We start from the raw sequence: 19,030 nt of genomic DNA, 5'->3' as shown, positions 1-19,030 counted from the left end.
AAAGATCAGATAGCTAGCTCGCCCTCCTCAGCTGTTTAAAAATTCCAAAGTAATCTATTCAACAGCATTGTCAGATATGAAAGATGCTGAAGGAAGAAATTATATATGCCATTTTGTGCTGCACAGAAAATGACTTATAAGTCGATCCAGTGAAAAAATTAATTCCAGCCAGCTGAGATAGCCTTATTGATCCATCGCCATTTCCTGCAAAGGCAGGACTGAATGTGACTATAGGAAACAAAAGAAAAACAGAAGCTAGAATCAAAAGTGCAGTGGTTATAGAAATGATGACTGGGACTTTAAGAGAGATTGTTAAATTGAGCCATTCTGAGTCCCTTGTTTGCATTTTCTGATCAAGTTAGGATCGATAGACAACAGTTCACCATTTTTTTCACTTTTGTTTCCTGATGGGTAGACAAAAAAGAGCCCATTCTTTACAGATAAGATTAATCAATATGCATTGCTAGTCTTAGCTCAATGCACTACGACATGGCCAATTTGTAAGCAGAATCCTGAGTTTGTCTGGTATAAATGTAGAGCAGTGACAAACTTTGTTTAAATTATATACCCACTGTAAATCTAAAACAAACAACTAACCCACCATGATAAAAACTGAAGGCAAGTAAATGACCTGGGCTTCTGGCATCAGAAGATTTTAAGTCCACACAGGGCACACTCCTGTAACTAAACCATAAAACCTTTTATTCATGGTAATAATTAGGGCTCTACAGTTCATTTAAGTTGTTAGTATTACTCATAGTAACAGGATAGGTTTTTAAAAATCAAATAAGTTTGTTTCAACTTACATTATTTATTTGATGTGATTCATGATTTCATTATCTGATACAATGCCTGTCAGCTGGGAAGTTTAGCATGCAGGTTATCTGTTAGTTTGTTTGTGATAAGCAAAGTGGAAAATGGATGTGTTTGGACAGCTTCCTCACAGTGAGCCCTCTCAGTGCCTGCTGCCTCCTGCTTTGTTCAAGTCTCAAAGACTAATGGGAGCGAGAATTCTGCACTTCTGTGACCTTGAAACAATGCAGCTTTACGGTGTGAAATCACAGACCGTGCAGGATGAGAACTTTATTTAGGGCTATATTTTAAAAGGGTATCCCTAGTTGCAATGAAATATCTCAAAAAGTCTTTGTCATAAAGAATGGCATACCTAAAGCAACCCAAGTTTTGGGAGCTAAATTTTCAATCATGTTTTGTAATGGAAGGCAAACTAAGAGGCATGCATAAAAATGTAAAATGGCATTTTCAACTGAGTCACAGCTCTTCATCTTAAATGTCCAATCACTTCTGCAGCAGAATCAGCATTACATTGATTTCTAAATGTAAAGAAAGGCACCTGAAAACCAAACACTTCCTAATGAAATAGCTGACTATAGAGCAAAAAGTGAAGCTGTGCTGCCTAATGATAAGCAGTGGAGACTCAAACAACCATCTCCTCCTACCTGTTCTATCCCAAAGCACAATTTAGTGGTATTGAAATATGTATTACTCAGTTAAAGCATGAAATCTCTTGCTAGAATTCTTAACACAATTTGTGTTGAACACAAATATATAGACTTAGCTGAGATTCATGTGTGTGTGCATGCTACAAATGTGAACAATTTTGGTTTTGTTTTTTAATCTAATCAAGTGGCAAAATCAGTGTTAGTTCACTGCATTTCCACATGAGAGGATAGAAATCTGAGGAAAATAGGGGAAGTAAATTAAGCAACCTTGTATACTTTAATGGTAAGCTCTGAGGTTACTTGTGATTAATTAAAAAGGTTTTCAAAATCAACTTAGCAAATAATTAATTAAGCTCCTATGAAAGCACCTTTCTAATTGATCTTGCTACAAGTAACACAGAATCAGAAATGCTTGAGTAAGACGTGGAAGGTTAAACCTTTGGGGTAGATTTTTCTTGTCACAATCAGTGGGCTCTATCCTCAGTTTGACTTTAAGAAATTTACTTCTTCTAATTGTTGAATTTTACATCCCTGGGTTTCTGTAGCTGTAGTATTTAGCAGCTGCTGTGATTTAGGTAAGTGAGGCAAGAGATCAGAAGGAGAGATTGTGTGCCTGAAGTAGCAACTATCTTTCTCCATCTGTATCAGTTGGTCTAATAAATAACATTACCTCTTAATAAATCTTGCCTCTGTTAATCATTGCTACTCAATGATGGAAATACAGCATATACATTTAATCTCATCCTTTGATGAGCACATCAAGCAGCCTGCAAGAAAGATACAGGGAGTGCACGGTTACACCAAGTGCCATGCTTAAGATTTTGTCAAAGAACAACATGTGTATACATGTACAGTGAGGAATTTCCCACAGCACAGGGGAAAAGGTGTTCCCCACACCTTAGAAAATCATCATATGTGAGAGTTTGAAAGCAACAGAACCTTTTGGAATTACATTTTTCCTAACTTCTCTGCCTCATTTTTCTCTCTAATAACTTGAAGGGTAAAATGTCCTCCAAAATTACTCAGATTGATCAACTTCTGAGCTTAGAAAAAAATATCCTTACTTCTAATTTGCATCTCATTTTTTTTTTTTCTGGGAAAGAAATTATTTAACTTATTCTCAACTTCTCTTTCTCATTTTCTTTTTCCCACTTTTGGGTTCACTGTAGTAGCGTCTCTGTGCTGCTGCTTCTTACACAGATACGCCATTTAGCAGCATACTTAAGCACACAGAATCTGAATCCTACTAAAACCCTCTCTTTTGACCGTATGACGAATTTCCACTGATTTTTCAGCAGCTGTGTCCCACAGCTTGCTCTACTGATCCAAGCTCTTTTAAAATTTCAGATTCAGTTCTTACTGACAATGTCTTTTCATTAATCTCTTTCAATCCAAAATACCGTAGCAGCAATACGCTAATCTTTAGGAGGCACACTTTTTCTTCATCTTACTTCTTTTTGTACCATAATCAAGCACTGGCCAGTTAAGGATACAAGGCCTCTCATGCTTCATAAAATTTTGCATTCAGAATGGCTCACATGCGAGATGTTTTTCTCCATGAGTCAAAGACAGTTGGGTCACTCACAAACCACTCAAAGGTTTGCTGCTTTCATCTCTGGAGCACTGACAAGGACACCCATCAGACCAGTGGCGTGGACTCAATCAGATCTTGGGAATCCCACATCCTAATCCAATACAACAGCATTAGGCAGCTCCTTCCCTTCCTTTTCGACCTGCTCCTTCTCTCTGTCGCTTTTATTTATTTATTTATTTTTGGCCAACTTTAAAAACTCTGAACAACAGATTTTATTTTTGATGTCAGCAGTTTTGCTGTAAGAACACTCCATGCTTAAATCAATATAATCTTCTTTACTCTCCAGAGGATTTATGAAACACACTTGCTGATAAACACTGTGATCTAATTTCTGTACACAATAACATGCTGTGGCTTTGCAGTGTGCACTGGAGATAAAGAGCAAGGTCTGACTTCTCAGTAGATACAGTATCCCCCTCTCCCTTTTCAGTGTGGCTCTTGTTTCTGAACAGGAGCATTGCCAGGTAATCAGCTCAGCCAGCGATTAATGCCTAAATGAAGAAAGCACTCTGGCTGGATCTGCAGTCTTAGCTAACAGAAAACTGTGAAAATTCCCTTTATCTACTAATATCCTGCTAGCAAAGCCAATTTTGCATTGCTATCCCATCCAACTGGATTCTATTAACACAGTATATTTTGGCTCCTGCCAAGTGTTATCACAAGGTACAGAAATGAGATAAATAAACACAAGAAAGCTTTGCAAAGAGAACGGTTTAATGATTTCATTGCTTGAACCCTTTGGAAAGACCTACATCTGCTGGGAATAAAGGATCTCACTTTATATGATTTATACACCACTAAATTCATTAGTTCAGACCTTTAGTCCTTTGAAGAACCTTTGTAAATGCAGAAATTTTAATCTAGAATAGCCACAAGTCTGGGCATAAATCTTGGACCTTCTATGCAGGTGCAAAGGCATTAGATCCTGCCATGTGATATGAAAAAAATCTTGCTTCCCTCAGGTGTGAGACAGGGAAAAGAAGAAGCTGGTAAATTCTTTCAAAAAAAAAAAGAAAAAAAAAAAAGAAAAAAGAAAAGAAAAATAAAAGGAGATGTTAAGTCTGCTGGCAGACAGATGCCTATCATTTGGTACTGAAAGATACAGAAGGCACCTACTGCAAAATAAAACCTGACCAGAATAGACATCCTTACATATATTCTTAAATCTTTGAAGACAGACACTCAAATACACTTAGCTCCACAGATAATGAGGACAATTATTTCCCTCCCAGATCCGGAATGCTGCACAGGCTTTCTGCTGACTTAACATACTTTGGATCAGGAAATTGCTGGGCATGACCTCATTTGTTATGAGCAGCAGTTTCACTTCAAAGGGGAGGCATATATTGGAGATTAGGACTTCCAGGAAATAGTACTCATCTTATTATCTCCTCCAAACCATAGAATATTACTCAAAGACTGCCAGAATTTCAGCTCGAAGGTTATGTGCATGAGAGGCAAAACTCACAAATGGGATGGATATGTCTTCTAAAGCCTGATCTCTGACATTGATTTTTCCTCTGTTTAACTGACACTCTATCCTGCTCTAGATATCTGTCAGCTTTGTGCTTCCTGAGGTCTGAGACTTCTAAAAAAGGTGCTCAGAACTACCTCTGCATGCACCTAAATCCCACTGAAGATAAAGTGTTTGCTCAAAGATAGTGCACTTGAGACACAGGTTCTTGATTTGGAGCAGAAGTGTAATCCCAGGTTGTTTGTATGAAGGAGTGGTTCCTAGCTGCTAGATCTCAGTGCTTCCACGGTTCCAGCATTGCTTTGCAGAAGTAATTGCATCTTCACTGAGCCAGAGGAAGGAAAGGAAACACTTGCTTTCACAAATCACATTTGTAAGCCTTGTAAAGACTGGCAAAAGTTATGATGTCACTGGGAGGTAAATAGCCCACAAACTCATGCTGTACAGGCAGGGCAAGTAGATTTTAACCCAAGGCAATTCTTCACATGTAATTCTATACTATGCTAGCATAGAATTTTCCTTAAATACATTATTGAGATTTTATTATTTTCTGTTTCCTCTCTGAAATAGCAGGCTCCGAAACCACCAGGGAAACAGCTAGCAAAATTATTATCAGCTGCAGCCTACTAAGCACCGAGCAACTCATTCTTCAGCAAAAGGTGTTCAAGGCACCTTGCAAGTTCAAACCTTGTAACAGCAAAATAAGAAATGGGAGGGTAAATCTACCTGGCTCTGTGTTGCCAGCTGGTAGCATGGAGAGAACTGATCATTACAGAAATTCAAGATTTAAAGGCTGAGGGATTTCTGAAATGGCAGCACTCATTCTGTGCTTTTAAATTGTGTGACATACTGGCAATTAAACGTGAGTATGATTTTAGCAAGCATTCCTATAAAGTTCTGCAACAGGAGGGAGGCAGAAAGCATTCCTTTGCAAATCTATCTGAGGCCTGGTATGTGTTTTCTCAGACTACAGAGAGATCAGATGGAGCAACATGCTGAAACAGTTTCTTACCATCGCCAGTGGAACAATTCCAACAAGATCCTTTTGGCAGATGAAGATTTCAGACAAGGTTATGTCTGTTGTCCCCTTCCGAGGGTATTCCACCTGCCAGGTGATGGGCTGCGTTCCAGACAGGCTGCTAAAACTGGCTATTTCAAAGTCCATCTGCACAACCTCATTGAATAGACTGTTACTTCTGAAAGAGGAAAACAGGGAAAGGAAAGAGCTATTACATTTGCTGAAGAAGGCAAATGAAGTGAATCATATCAGCTACTGGAGATCGCAGCTATTTAAATGCAGATATAACACAGAGCCTTTTCCTACAGCTTCATCAGAGCATACAAACTGGAATTGTTCAAAATGGTTCAGGTGCTCTTAGTGTGAATACCTTGTAGAGGGATAAAACCCCTGACTTTGTGTCTAAAGAAAGCAAAATATACTTAGTCCATTATACACTTATGATTTTTGCAGGAATAATTCAACCCTACTACAAGACAGATTTGACCCTGATCAGACAAATTTAAGCCCAGTATAATTTATGACAAGAGAGACCAGAGTTAGCCTAGGCAAGAAGAAACAAGATTACTTGTATATGTCTAACATCAAAACTGTATAAATCCTCGGCATAATTGAAGCTGATATACACAGCATAGAAGCCATTAAAAAAAATAACATGGTTAAATGGCAAAATGAGGAAACTATTGTAAGCTTAGAGGTAAGTTCTGGAAATTTAAAACAGATACAACTGAAAGCAAATAGAAAGAGCAAAACTACGAGTGGTAAAGAACACCTTAAATCAGGAGGCATAAGATCATTTGAACAACAAATAGGAAATAGGCTGAAATTCTTTCCCTCAAATTTCTTTAACTACATTAGAATTAAAAAGAATACATGAAAGGAATTTACTGGATTATCTGCTAGTTTAATTTTAAAAAGTAATTTAAAAAAATAATTAGACATATCAGAAAAGAAACATGCACTATTCTGGTACTTTCCAGGCATCTTTCCACATCAGAGGAAGTTCTGATATTTCATAGTGTTACTTCTACCAAGTCCTATGCTGTAATAATTATAAAATGAAGAGAAGGATGGGCATCACTCTAACTTCAGCAGCTCACAGCTTCATCACACCTTTGGAAGCATTCATCAAATGACAGCTTTTCCTCTGATTTTATTTTTTTCTAATATATCATCAAAATACAGAAAGGTCTGTTTCTGAGAAAACCCAGCATGAAGGGATCATGTACAAAGCATTTACATTATCAAGTTTTCTTTCTACCAGCAGAAATCACCATTTTAAATACTTAAGACATATTTTGTGTTATAATTTGCATGATTATTTTGTTAAGAAAATGTGTTCCCCTGATAATTATTATTTTGATCACAGGTTTTCATTTCGGTGGCTTCCTCCAAAAAGTCCTAATGCTGCCTGATGCTTGTAATTTATTTCCTTTTGCTGTTTTCTTGCATTGTAACACTTCTCCAATAGTGACCAGGTTCTTTCATGCATTTAAAGAGTGATTTTGTGTAGCAATGGATTAGATGGATGGGCTTAGCAATTCATAAGTCCAGACCAGCCTGTTCCCATTTGAAGAGTTCCTACTAAATAAATCGTATAGTTTGTAAATACATGGCAGCTGTGATAACTGCAGTTTGCACAGCTCTGGGGCATCCCAGAATGAACACGTACTGGATTGAACTTTGTAATTTATTTGAAAGCATGATAATATGCAAAATACCTGAATCACCTGAGCTACAGCATTCATTTAGCTCTAAAAGAAATCATTATGCCTGAGATTAATGACACCTGAAAGGCCATTATTTCCTCCATTTCTAGATCTCGTGCTTAGTAACTGACAGAGAAAAAGTTTTTACATGTGATTGACTATCTCAGTGCTTTCACTTATGTTAAATAGGGAATAAATTTGTGCACACATCAGAGCTGTCATAAGAGAGAAAATGTCAGGAAAGTTTCCCCGATCGGAATGTCTTTAAAACGTTGCTAAAATATTTATTCTCTAAGATACATGCCAGAAGCCAAGAATACACACAGTATAAGAGAAAGGTTTTATTGGTACTTTCTCAGAATGACCAGCAATTATGTATTTCAATGCAGGCATTTGTATGGAACGTACTCATCTCACTTTCATAGCAATAAAAACTCTATACAGTGCCACTCTGCCACCAGTTTCCTCCTTCCCTCTTCATATGGAAGAAATGGAGAGATATCAACAGCTGGGAAAGCATCCACTTGAAAAAAATATGCCTTGAGAGATGTGTAATGGCTGAGAAAAAAACTTCTCATGAAGCACATTTAGTGTTTAGAGCTTGCTCACTGACTGAAACAGCAGTTCCTTAATATCTAACATTTAGAACTGTTCAGCAGCCGAAACAGCAAGCAATTATAAAACTTTTCTGAAGTACACAACATGTAGTGATTACAAATGAAGCTTTGTGAGGGCAAAGCTTCTACGAAATTGCTCTGAGGTGGATATATGAGACTAATTTGAGTGGACTGAGAGTTCCCCTGGGCCGGTTCAATCCTTGGATTTATTCTGATTTATAAATATGCTAATAATTCATGGCTAGATTGGACTGAGCAATTGCAGAAGGGAGGAAGGACTCCCTTTGATCTGCTAAGCAGCCACTCCAGCACATGGGCATCAGAGCAGAGCGCTGACCCCATGGCCACTCCCTTGCAGGAGCAGATGGGCAATGATTATGTGCTACTTACAGGTTACAGCAGCTGAGCCAGCAAGCCAGTGATGGGGTTAGTAATTTACTACTGGCATGGGCTAGCAGTTAACCCATTACTTAGGGTAAGTATTAACGTTGTTAGCCCAGGAGGATGAGGGGGAACTGTTTGCAGAGCTGTATGAACACTTACAAGGAGATCAGTTTTAGAAAAAGAAACATCAGAAACATTCTGTTAATGGAAAGTTAATAAAAAAATGCATTAAAAGCAAAACAGAATAAACACTGGGAGAAACTCATGGAACTCACCAGCTCTTGCTAGCTGTATTGACAGAACACACCCTTTTGCTATCAGCTAGAGTAAATTTAACCATATTCGTGATTTTAAAATATTTTTGAGCATGACAATAACCATTTCTTTAAAACTATGAGTCATCCAAACCTTCAACACCTTGAGATATATTTTCTTTTGGAAGGACATCTTCTTTCCACAGGAACTCAAGTCTGGCCGTATCCAGACTTGACTACATTTAAGTCTCTTCAACATGGGATACACGAGCCACACATAAGGTAGAACATAGGCAGTGCTAGAATGAAACACAGGTTTTGTTTCCTTGCAAAGGTCTGGTGTGAAGTGGAATGGTGTTCAATATGTGGGTGCTGAAATGGCTTGTGCTGGGCTCATATGGCAGTGCTCAGCTCAGCCCAGAAGGCCCAGTGCTACCAAGGCTTTCAGGGTGCAGTGGGAGAAGGAAAGAAGATAACTGCTTCAAAATCAAAAAGCAGTGTAGAGTCCTCATCTGATGTAAGATCCATACACGAATGGGAATCTTTGTTGAATGCCTGTCTACATGTGTGGACCAGCAGTCTCTGATGAGAGATTTCAGAGTTGGGTTATTGCTCTGAGTAATAGAGCAGTTTCAGCTCTTAAATAAGTGAATCTTAAGACTGCTGTAGGCTAAATCAATATTCTTGATTTATTATGGGGGCTCTCAAAAGAGAAATTTTTAAAAGCCTAGATTAAAAACATTTTTTAGACATCCTTTATTCCAACAGATTTTCACTGACAGTCCTTAGAGGACCAAGACTATTTTGACCTCCTGAAAATTTAGCAACTCTTTTCCTTTTTAATGCTGCCCAGTTTGACAGTGACATCTTAATGCACTTAGTAAATGACATAAAAAATTGAAAAGATTATAAACCCCATTTCCCCATAGTTATACTGCACATCCTAGTCTTCACTAAAATTAGTGCATGTTACTACCATGAGCAGAGTCAAGCCCTCATCAGAAGCCAATGGCCAGACTGGACCAAGAATGATCTGTACTTCAGCCTGTGAATGCTTCTTCCCATCTTGGAATAGTCTGGAATGGAGTAAAACATGCATTCCTGCTTTCTTCAATTTCAACTTCTTGCTCCTCCTGCACTCCTCCTAAACATATTTGGTAATGAATTACAGCAGTTTAACTAAAATTGTAACGGAACACAGAGTTTAGAACCTGATCTGGAACGTGACTTAGGATGATTTTAAAGATGATGAAATTATGCACACAGCTCTGTACACATCAATTCACCTTCACAGTCAGTGCTCAGCTCTAACAAAGGCTGGGTCATTAGCAACCCAGGTCCCATTGAATTAGTCACCTATGAGTGAAGTGCTGTAATATCTACCACTATGACCTTCAGCCATCCATTCCTATTCCGAAAGGTCTGATCAGCAAATGGAGGACAAAATGCTTAGTATCAGCTTCTTTCAGTAGAGCTGTTACAAAGGTAATCCTCTTTGCAAAACTGTATAAAGCATGTAGTAATTAAAGAAGAATGTCAACTATTGCAGGCAAAACAAAGTTTAAATTTCTTATTTGCAATATTACCCTAGCTTTCTTCCTTAAACCATAAAAACTAGCAGAGGAGAAAAAAAAGGATGATCTATGTTGGGAATTTACAGACAGGGAGGACAGTATTTCATGGAAAACTGCCACATTAAAAGTATCATGAAGCTCTTTGAAGGAAAATATCTGAGGTATAACTTCACAAACTCTAGGACAACGTAACAAAATATGCATGCAAATATTTAAACAGATGATAAAAAGCTGTACTTGATTTCTTCATACAGTCCAGATAAGATCTTGATTAGTTAATAAGGTTTCTTAGCTTTCTTGTCATAAACTGTGATATAAAACAGCTTTTTGATTAAGGGATTGGTCTGAGACGGGAAATCTTATTTCATTTCCCAGCTCTTCCACGGGGTTCTTTAATGACCTCAGGCAAGATACTAAGATACAGATCCTTAAAGCCAAAATAAAATCGATAGGAATTAGGCATCACAGAGCTTTAAAGAAAAAAAAAAACAGAAAAAAAAACGTATGTCTGCCACTTCAGGTACCTAAGTATAATGCCTTTATAACTGTGATACTGAGCCCCATGATCTCAGTTGGGTTCATATAGGACAGAGGCAGAAGACCATTCATGTGGTTGAATTTCTGCACTATGCTGAGAGCTCCACATGATAGTGACATCCTTAGCTGCTGAAATGCAGCTGGGTCACGTTGTTAATCAGAGTATAGAGAGGAAGAAATTCCCCTCTCATGGCCAAGCAGAAAGCTGAATGAGACAGTCCCCAGAGAATGAAGACCTGACCTGATCACAATAACTCATCAATTTCTTCCTTCTTAGCAGAGCATTTTTTTAGAGTCACTAATCACTAATATATACTGCAGTCTCATTAGTTTTCTCTGATACTACATCACACCCAGTCACAAGGTACACGAGATTGATTTTCCCTTCTCCCAAAGGGTGTATGACCCTCCACCTCAGACTGCTGCCATCATATAAAGGCAACATGCAAATACCCCAGGACTGAGCTACCATCATCTCCCACTTCTATTTCATTTTCCATTCTGTTTCCAAAGGGTTTTAGTCTGCTAATGTCTTCATTATAATTTTGGAAAAATAAATATGCAGGCAGATTGGTCAAGAAATAAGCTTTCTGTGTGATTCACCATCTCTTCCTGCCTTCGAGAAGGATGTTTTCTATTTAGTATTTACTCAGTCCTGGAACCTCTCCAGAACCCCTGTAAGTAAACAGGATTTTCCTCTTTCTGAGATCAGTTAAAGCACTGAAATTATTGCAGAGGACATCATTGGAAAGGAGATTCTGAACATAAATTTTCAGAGGGATTCACTGCAAATTTACTACCTTCATATGGAGCAAGGAAGTCAGAATCCTGATCATCAGCATTACATTGTACGGCTCTTTCAGCCTTCTAAAAGCATCAAATACACAAAAGCACATTTTAGCATTCACTTCTAATTGCTTAGTTTAGTAGTTTGGCAGCAGCCAGAAGGAAGGATTTTCTACTAACAAATAGCTGGTGTGCATGTGTTTGTATTCCATTTACATGGGACAGTGCTGCTGCAATCGATACAGAACAGAATACTGCACAAACTAAATCCACATACAAGTCACTGCTTTTGTCCATCACTCATGCCAACTCCTATTAGCAGACACCACAATACAGCAGGAGTCAGAAACAGAGCACCAACTTCTTGGGCATGGACTTCTAAGTGGTAAAGTCTCTGGAGAGAGTTAAAAACAATCAGGGTACCCAAAACTAGCAGGGAATTTTTGAAAATCTGATCCAAATGGCAAAAAGATGTAGAGAGATCTGGTTCCTGGAGTAGCTCCTAAAAAGCTATCCTGTCCAATGAAGATGTGTCAGTTGCTGTTGACATTAGCAGTTGCTTTCTTCATCAGATAGTTACTAATGCTGGACCATGTGGAAGACATGTAATCTGTTATGCCCTCAAATGATGCATTGATCAAAGAAAACAAGATAGCCAAAATGCTGATTGCTGTGCAAAACATGCCTCCAGGTATTGCTTGTGTAGATGTGTGTATATTAGGCATTCACATCTGTTTTGTAGTTGGAAGTGCATTATGAATCTGGTTGCAACACAAATCACATTTCTTTATAAGTAACAGTTTAGGTAGATCAGATGTTTGATACACACATCTGAGTTAGAAGTCAGATGTCTTCAGATACCAGTTCCTGTGGGAATTTTGTTCTGCTTTGCTAGCATAGCTGCTGCTGAGCTGTGCTTGAAATACAAAAAATATTTGGGCATACAGCTCCCCGTTCTTTTTCAACTACATATTTGCACATGCATCCTGGTAAAAAACACTTGCCAAGTTAACAGTCTATCAGGCAGGTTAAGCTGATAAAAATATCTGCATTTTTTACACATTAAGGGTATAAAGGGATGTAAAGGAAGCATGCATTTAATGGCATAATAAAAAGGAAAACAACAAATAATTAAGTGTCAAATGTGGTGAAGCAATTAAATAAATAACCAAAGGATAAAGCAAATTAATTTTCCAAACGATGGACGCAGGCAAAGGTCAGGGGACAATGAAAAGCCCCAAGTTTGCAAGCGATTGCCCCATTTCCTTCCCTACACTCCATTTGGGCACGACTGCAGCTTTTCTAATTCAAGAGCATGAAGAAGGTAAAGGGATTTTTCATCTCAGAAGCAGTGATCAACAACTGTTCAGTGGCAGCTATCCAGAGAGACCTCCAATTTAGCTGAAGAGCTTTTCCAGGTGCCTGTGAAGCTGCCTGAATAGAGTAAAAGATCTTGAAATGAACCACATCCTCTGAGAAATAAACTCAACAGATGCAATTTCATCACAGAGCAAATTCAGTTTGTGCAGAGTCCCTCAGACTAGAAGCTGCAGGGAATTGAATAATACTGTGTACAGTCTAGAGCTAGAAAATATCAGCCTGGGGAAGGTGGAGAAGTAGTTTTATTTCTTGAAAGTCAATATATTTTTGCAAGCTTCACTAAGGAGGAGTCTGCAGCAGGAATATACCATATCTCATGTGTCAGACCATATTGTTCCCCTTATTAGTATTTGCAGAATACAAGCTGAGCTATTTCCATCCTACTCTTACCTTGTAAATCCTCTTCAGTGATGTATGCTGCTCATGCATCCTCTACCATGCTAAGGTAAAATAAAATTAGCAGAAATCCAAAGTAGTCTAAGGAAAAGTCTAAGCATCGATAGTAAGATAAATATTGAACTCAGCTATAATAGCATGTATCAGGTGAAGCACCACATAAATTGAAGGAATTCCATAGGTGAAAATTGACAGAGCAGGAGAGCTAGGCAGTGGCCTAATTCAGTTCTATTAATTATCTGTAGATATGCTTACTGTTGAGGGCACTGCCCTGGATAATAGCAAAGGCTGGTCCACTCTGTGTCCAAAAGTTACCACCACAATGATGAGTAATATGTTGCTCTCTTTCAGACTCTGTTGATTACAGTTATGCAGTATGACCTTGCAAGGTCAAACCTGCAAAGAAACATTTTATTTATCTCTTGGCATAGCTTTGTTGCAGTGCATTGAGTTTATAGAAGAAAACTGCAACAAGCACTGTAAAACCAAGGCTGTGCATGGGAAAGTGTGAAGAACAGGAGGGCAGATTTGAAAATGCTGTTCACATTAAGCCTCCTAACCCCAATTCACAATTTTGGCATCATCAAGCTGGCCTGTGCATCATGATTATTTTTAAAAGTTCAGAAATCTAGGCAGAATACGTGTTCAATACCCCTCAGTGCACATTATGCAGCTTCCCAAACCTGCTCTGATGTTAGTAAAGACCCAGCAGGGACTGGACAAAAATTTGATCAATTCTGCAGTTATAAATCAGCTCTTATTCAGAGGTACAAAAATCATAGACCCTAGGGCTTTCAGCATCTATAGCTCTGGAAATCTGATGAACAAACTTTTATTTTACAGTTCATAAAGCAAAGCTTAACAACGCTGCCTTCCAAACCATCCATAGCTCTAAGGAAGCTTATTAAAAGCTAAACCAATATCAATATTAGAGGTAGATCCATTAGATTTCATGATACTGTTATTTGGTGGCTAACTATAGTACTTCATTTCTCTTGTTCAAGGATAATAAAAGGAAAAATGTCCCCATGACATTCAGTGGCAAAAATGTCATTGCTTAAACGCCTATGATGTGCAATTAACATTTTTAAGGAGTTGTTTAAAAGCCAGGGCTGATAGCTTTGAGATCACACCAACTAGCTCTGATTGGATATCTGCATAATTCAGCATAACTCCCAGAAAATTCATCCTTTCATTCTGGATATTTATATTTTTCTTCCTCCTCATGTTCACCCTATTGAGGTTATTGAATGTATTTACCATTAGCTTCTCCCCCACATTGTCACATGAAAACAGTGATCATCAGCTTCTATCAAAAAAGTGTGCTGTTTTGTTTTGTCTTTTTTTAACATTCTGTATTCCACAAGCAAGTTGAAATTCTCTTCACAGAACATGTGAAGAAAATTGCTTTGCAGAAAGAAAAGTTCTGGGGCAGAAGAAGTCTGATGTCAGGGTGAAGCTAAAACTAAACAAAGTCATTCTCTTCTACTAATGAAGATGTCACCTGCAGAATGGAGACTTAAGGTCTAGGTTCAGCATTTTTGCATGGAGAAAAAAGCCCTGGATCTTTGATCTTTGGCAGCCCCATTTAATAGAATGAGAAAGAAGGAAAATACAGAAAATATTTGCTATTGTAGCAGAGCAAAATGTTCACTGAAGTTTCTTGAAGATGCTAGTTTTAAAATATTTCATTGGGCAACAACTGAATATTTGTATTTGTAGCTAAAGAGCTGATAGCAGACATCAGTTTTCAGGCAGAGTGCAGACGTTCCTGTCTGACTGTCAGGCACACGAAGAGCAATGTGTCCTCAATATTTCAAGAAGACAAATGAAGGAGACTCAATCCTAATGTTAAATGGCCTGTGAGAAAAGCAAGTGCCTACTCGATTGACAAAACACTTACAGATAAACTCCAAGAGCAACTTTGAAGTGATGACTCTGACATCTCTGGTTCTTTTCAAACCTGTTTTTTCCCTACTGTACCTCAATTAGAAAACAGCTAAGCCCAATTTGTTGGGAAGTCCAGGTTTCAAAGTTTCTAAATTAGGCTCTGATTCAAAGCAAAAAAAAACCCACTTCCTTTCCATATTGAATTTGGATCAGGTTTTTGAGAAACATCGTGCTTCATAAAGGTGACTTTCCATTGCTAGTAAAAGATTTTCATTTTAACTTGGTCCTTAGGAAGGGTGTAGGAGTGCTTGGAGGAATTGTGAGCTGCATGGTGTCAGAACACTGAACAGCAGTTAGTTTTTCATAATGGAAAGCAATAAACAAGAGTCTAGCATAGAATCTCTCCATGCACCATATAGTTATGTATTTGTCTCACAGCCTAAGGTGAAGATTTTTAAATATAATGCGAGTTTTTCCAAGCAACAATTACTGCCTTTTTATATTTTCTTTTTCTACGCCTTACTGCACTAGGTGAATCAAAATAGGTTTATCTGTTATTATACAAACAAGATTCAGAGGACACTGTCAAGAAGAAGGAAGAAAGATTCTAAAGAGTAAACCTTCCCTTTGGTATTGAAATCTGCAGCAACATTAGTCACCACTCCTGCTCTTTGCTGACTTTCGACGCTTCACTTGATCAGAGAGGTAGAATTAGACTGATGAAAGACCAGTTTCCAAGACTCTGACTAATGCAAAAACAGCCAATCTCAGCTGAACAGACAGTGCATGCATGTGGGATTAGAGTGTGTAAAAACCCATGTGAGATGAGAAGGAGCACGAAGAAGCACGAGTTCACGGGGAATGCTTCAGTTTAAGATAATGTCACTGTCACAATCACAGCCAGTTTTCAAAGGACTGATGGCGACACAGGTCTGAAATAGAACTATTTGGGATGTATGAGATGAAGTAGAGGAAATTAATTATTTGCAGTCACATGGGACGAAATGCATCATTGCGTGACTTTGTCCCACTGAAATCTGAATACCAGAGTTGAACGCAGACAGTCAGACTGGAGGGTGAAGAATGTCTGCTGACTCATTTCTGAGCTCACATTCACATATAGGCTTCCTCCTGCTGCTGCAATCCCACCAGTAGACAAGTCCAACAAGCTTCATTCTAAAACTAAAATTAAGAGTTCTTTCTAAGTGAAAAAGAAACAGGTAAAGAGTAGAAATTCAGTCCTACAGGGAAATCCTCACAAGGGCTTGCATCATCAGATTCACAGTGTTCTCTTGGAAGGTCTTTGCTGGAGGAGATTAAGCTTGATGAGATTTGCAGGAGTAAGAGTGCCATGGGCTCAGGTTCTTTGCCAGTTTTCTAAGGGCAAAGTTTGTTACCAAAGAAGTGCTCACATCCTACTATGTGCATTAAATTATTGATGGTCTGAATCAGAATAGAACTGAATCAGTGTGAATTTTGTGTATAAAAGTTCATTTCGTTTTATGAACAGGTTGGAATTTGGATCAGTAGTAACTACTAGGTAACAGTCTGTCAACAAAAACTCTAGATCTCAAATTGTGCTAATAACCCTTGTCCCTGTTTGCCCCCTTATAAGTTTGCCTCAAATTATTTTGCAGGAAGCAAACGCTTGATGCCAGCAAACACTGAAAGAATTACAGATAGCATTAACAATTCCTGCCATAACCTCACATCAGAGAGCACAAAGAGCCTTGTTGCTAAAGTACTGCTGAGCCACAACAGTTCATGTTAAATTGTGATAATTCCATTGCATTTACACCTTTGTATGCATGCTAGGGAAACCTTCTTATACTTGTTAATTGTTCCTGTATGAAAACACCGGCAGAACTGACTCCATAGCTGTGTGAGTGTCAGATAAGAGACAACTCTTAAAGACAAGCATTATTTTGTCAGCGCAAACCGTGCCATGCTCTACTCTGAGCTGTCAATGGGAAAACACAGTCATGGTTATATGCAAATAAAATCAGGAACACTGGCATGGAGTCTTACTTGGTAAAGCAGGCCTGCAGGAGCAACACTGAAAATGTAAAAAATTGGGAAGGATGACAGCCAACTAGATGGAGCGGTCTTGGAAATGACCAGCACAAATATAACAGACTTTGCACCTTCCAGCCTCTTCCAACCACAGATCCTTAATCTAATTTGATTTTCCTGTGGTAGCAATCTGTCAGTTGCATCCTCTTCAGAACAAGATTATAAAAGGAGTGAATCATGGACACATTATTATTCCCCTCAGCATGCAGCACTTTTTCTTTAAGTACAGAAACCACAGTGTGCAGGAAATGATCCATCCTTTAAAACTTGTGTCAACATCTCTGAAAACTCATGGAGCTGTACAGTGAATACTGGTAACCATTCTCCTGTGTCTGAAAAATCAGAATGATGACAACACTGAAATATGTTACATGCAACACTTTTGTCCTGACCTTCCTTTCACTCAAGTCGACTGGCGTTCTGCTTCTGATTTTGATGGCAGTTGGACTGCTGTTTCATTGTCACCTTTCTCATACCCTCAGGCACGCTCTCTAGCAGCAGCAGCTTACAGAAACCACAGCAAGTTCAAAGTATTTTCTGATGCCCAAGGCAAACCAAGAGACGACCTTTTTGACCAGCAGAGAGCTACTATTGAATATTCCACCAACTGTAACGCTCTGCTCCTGGAGCTGACCTGGCTGCACTACATATGAGATGGGTTTTACTTCTGTTGTCCCTCTCCTCCTCCTAATTTAACGAACTAGGGTCACATTCTGATTCTTCTCTGCTCCACACGTTTGTCTGCACTTTCATTTGTGACAAGGCATATGCTTCAGTGTCACTTGGCCAAGTATTTAATGTCAGACTGCAAAGGACTGGACAATAGTATTCCTTCCCTTGCACTGGGATTTTCTCAACAGTTTTCAAGAACATCTATGGCCGAGTAGTTGGTCACATTTGGCCACAGAAAGAAAAAATGCTTGTGTCCAAAGTCTTTGGTCACCAGGAAATAACTGAGTTGTAGCTTCCCTCAGGTCACTCAAAGCACCCTGCTCAGCATGGTGCCTCCTTATCACAAAATACCGGTGCTGTTACTAAACTCACTGAACAAAATCTTTGAATTTCAGAGATAAGAAATTCAGACTAATGCAGAGACAAAAAATCTCTGTAGAGTAAGTTGACATTAAGATTGGAATTTCCAGGGGTGTTCAACTGTGCTGCTCTGGTGAGGGAGCAGTGCTTAGCCCATATGGTGCATACAGAACTGTCAAGCGTGGGTTATAAATTGCTGCAAATATTGTACTGTTGCTGACTGTAGAATACACAGTTTGTACCAAAAGAAAGAGGTTAGTACATTCCAGATGGGATGGCCTGAGTCTATTACACCATTCACTTCAAATGATTTTTGAAAATAGAGAAATATTTTCTTAAAAAAATTCAACAGTATTGCCAGCACTTCCAAAAAGCACATTTTGTTGGGAAGTTGCTTTTAATTTTATAGATAGGCTGCTCATGTTATTCCATTATATCTATAAAGAGAATTGGCCTTTATGACTAATTTAAAGGGTTTCCCAAAGCAGATGGAGCGTTTTGAATAGAGAAAAAGGGAATTACAGGAATACTGATCTTCAAATATATGAAAATGAAGACAAAATCTTGTCTAAGGCAATACTGGGCAGTAAGACTTGCTCTTGGCTATTAGAGGTCATATCTTCATCATCAGCAAATGTCACACGGGGCAAATTGACATTATTTTCTTACATCAGTGGATTCTGATTCAGTTCCTCTCGGTGATGGTCTTGTACACAAAATGAGAATGTCTTGATGAAATGGACAAAAAAAGTAAAGAGATAAAACAGAATATTTTAGCTGGCTATATTAAATTAACATACACTACTTCCATGTTCTTCCTGTGCCAACAGAACTACTGACGCAATTTACTGG

General features: G+C 38.5%; 1 protein-coding gene across 3 annotated transcripts in view; it reads right to left on the bottom strand.

Moving 5' to 3' along the window:
- TMEM132C (transmembrane protein 132C) overlaps nt 1-19,030 on the bottom strand; it is a 180,207-nt gene that overhangs the window by 44,589 nt on the left and 116,588 nt on the right. For all 3 annotated transcript variants that reach the window (XM_052690812.1, XM_052690813.1, XM_052690814.1), the window contains one exon: nt 5,541-5,724. In XM_052690812.1, coding sequence (XP_052546772.1) covers nt 5,541-5,724 — 184 coding nt within the window. The remainder of the gene's footprint in view (nt 1-5,540; nt 5,725-19,030) is intronic.

This window comes from Tympanuchus pallidicinctus, unplaced genomic scaffold, assembly GCF_026119805.1.
Source record: "Tympanuchus pallidicinctus isolate F22 unplaced genomic scaffold, pur_lepc_1.0 scaffold28, whole genome shotgun sequence".
Taxonomy (NCBI): Eukaryota; Metazoa; Chordata; class Aves; order Galliformes; family Phasianidae; genus Tympanuchus; species Tympanuchus pallidicinctus.
Note: the sequence above shows the minus strand (reverse complement) of the source record. Positions and strands in the feature narration are given on the sequence as shown.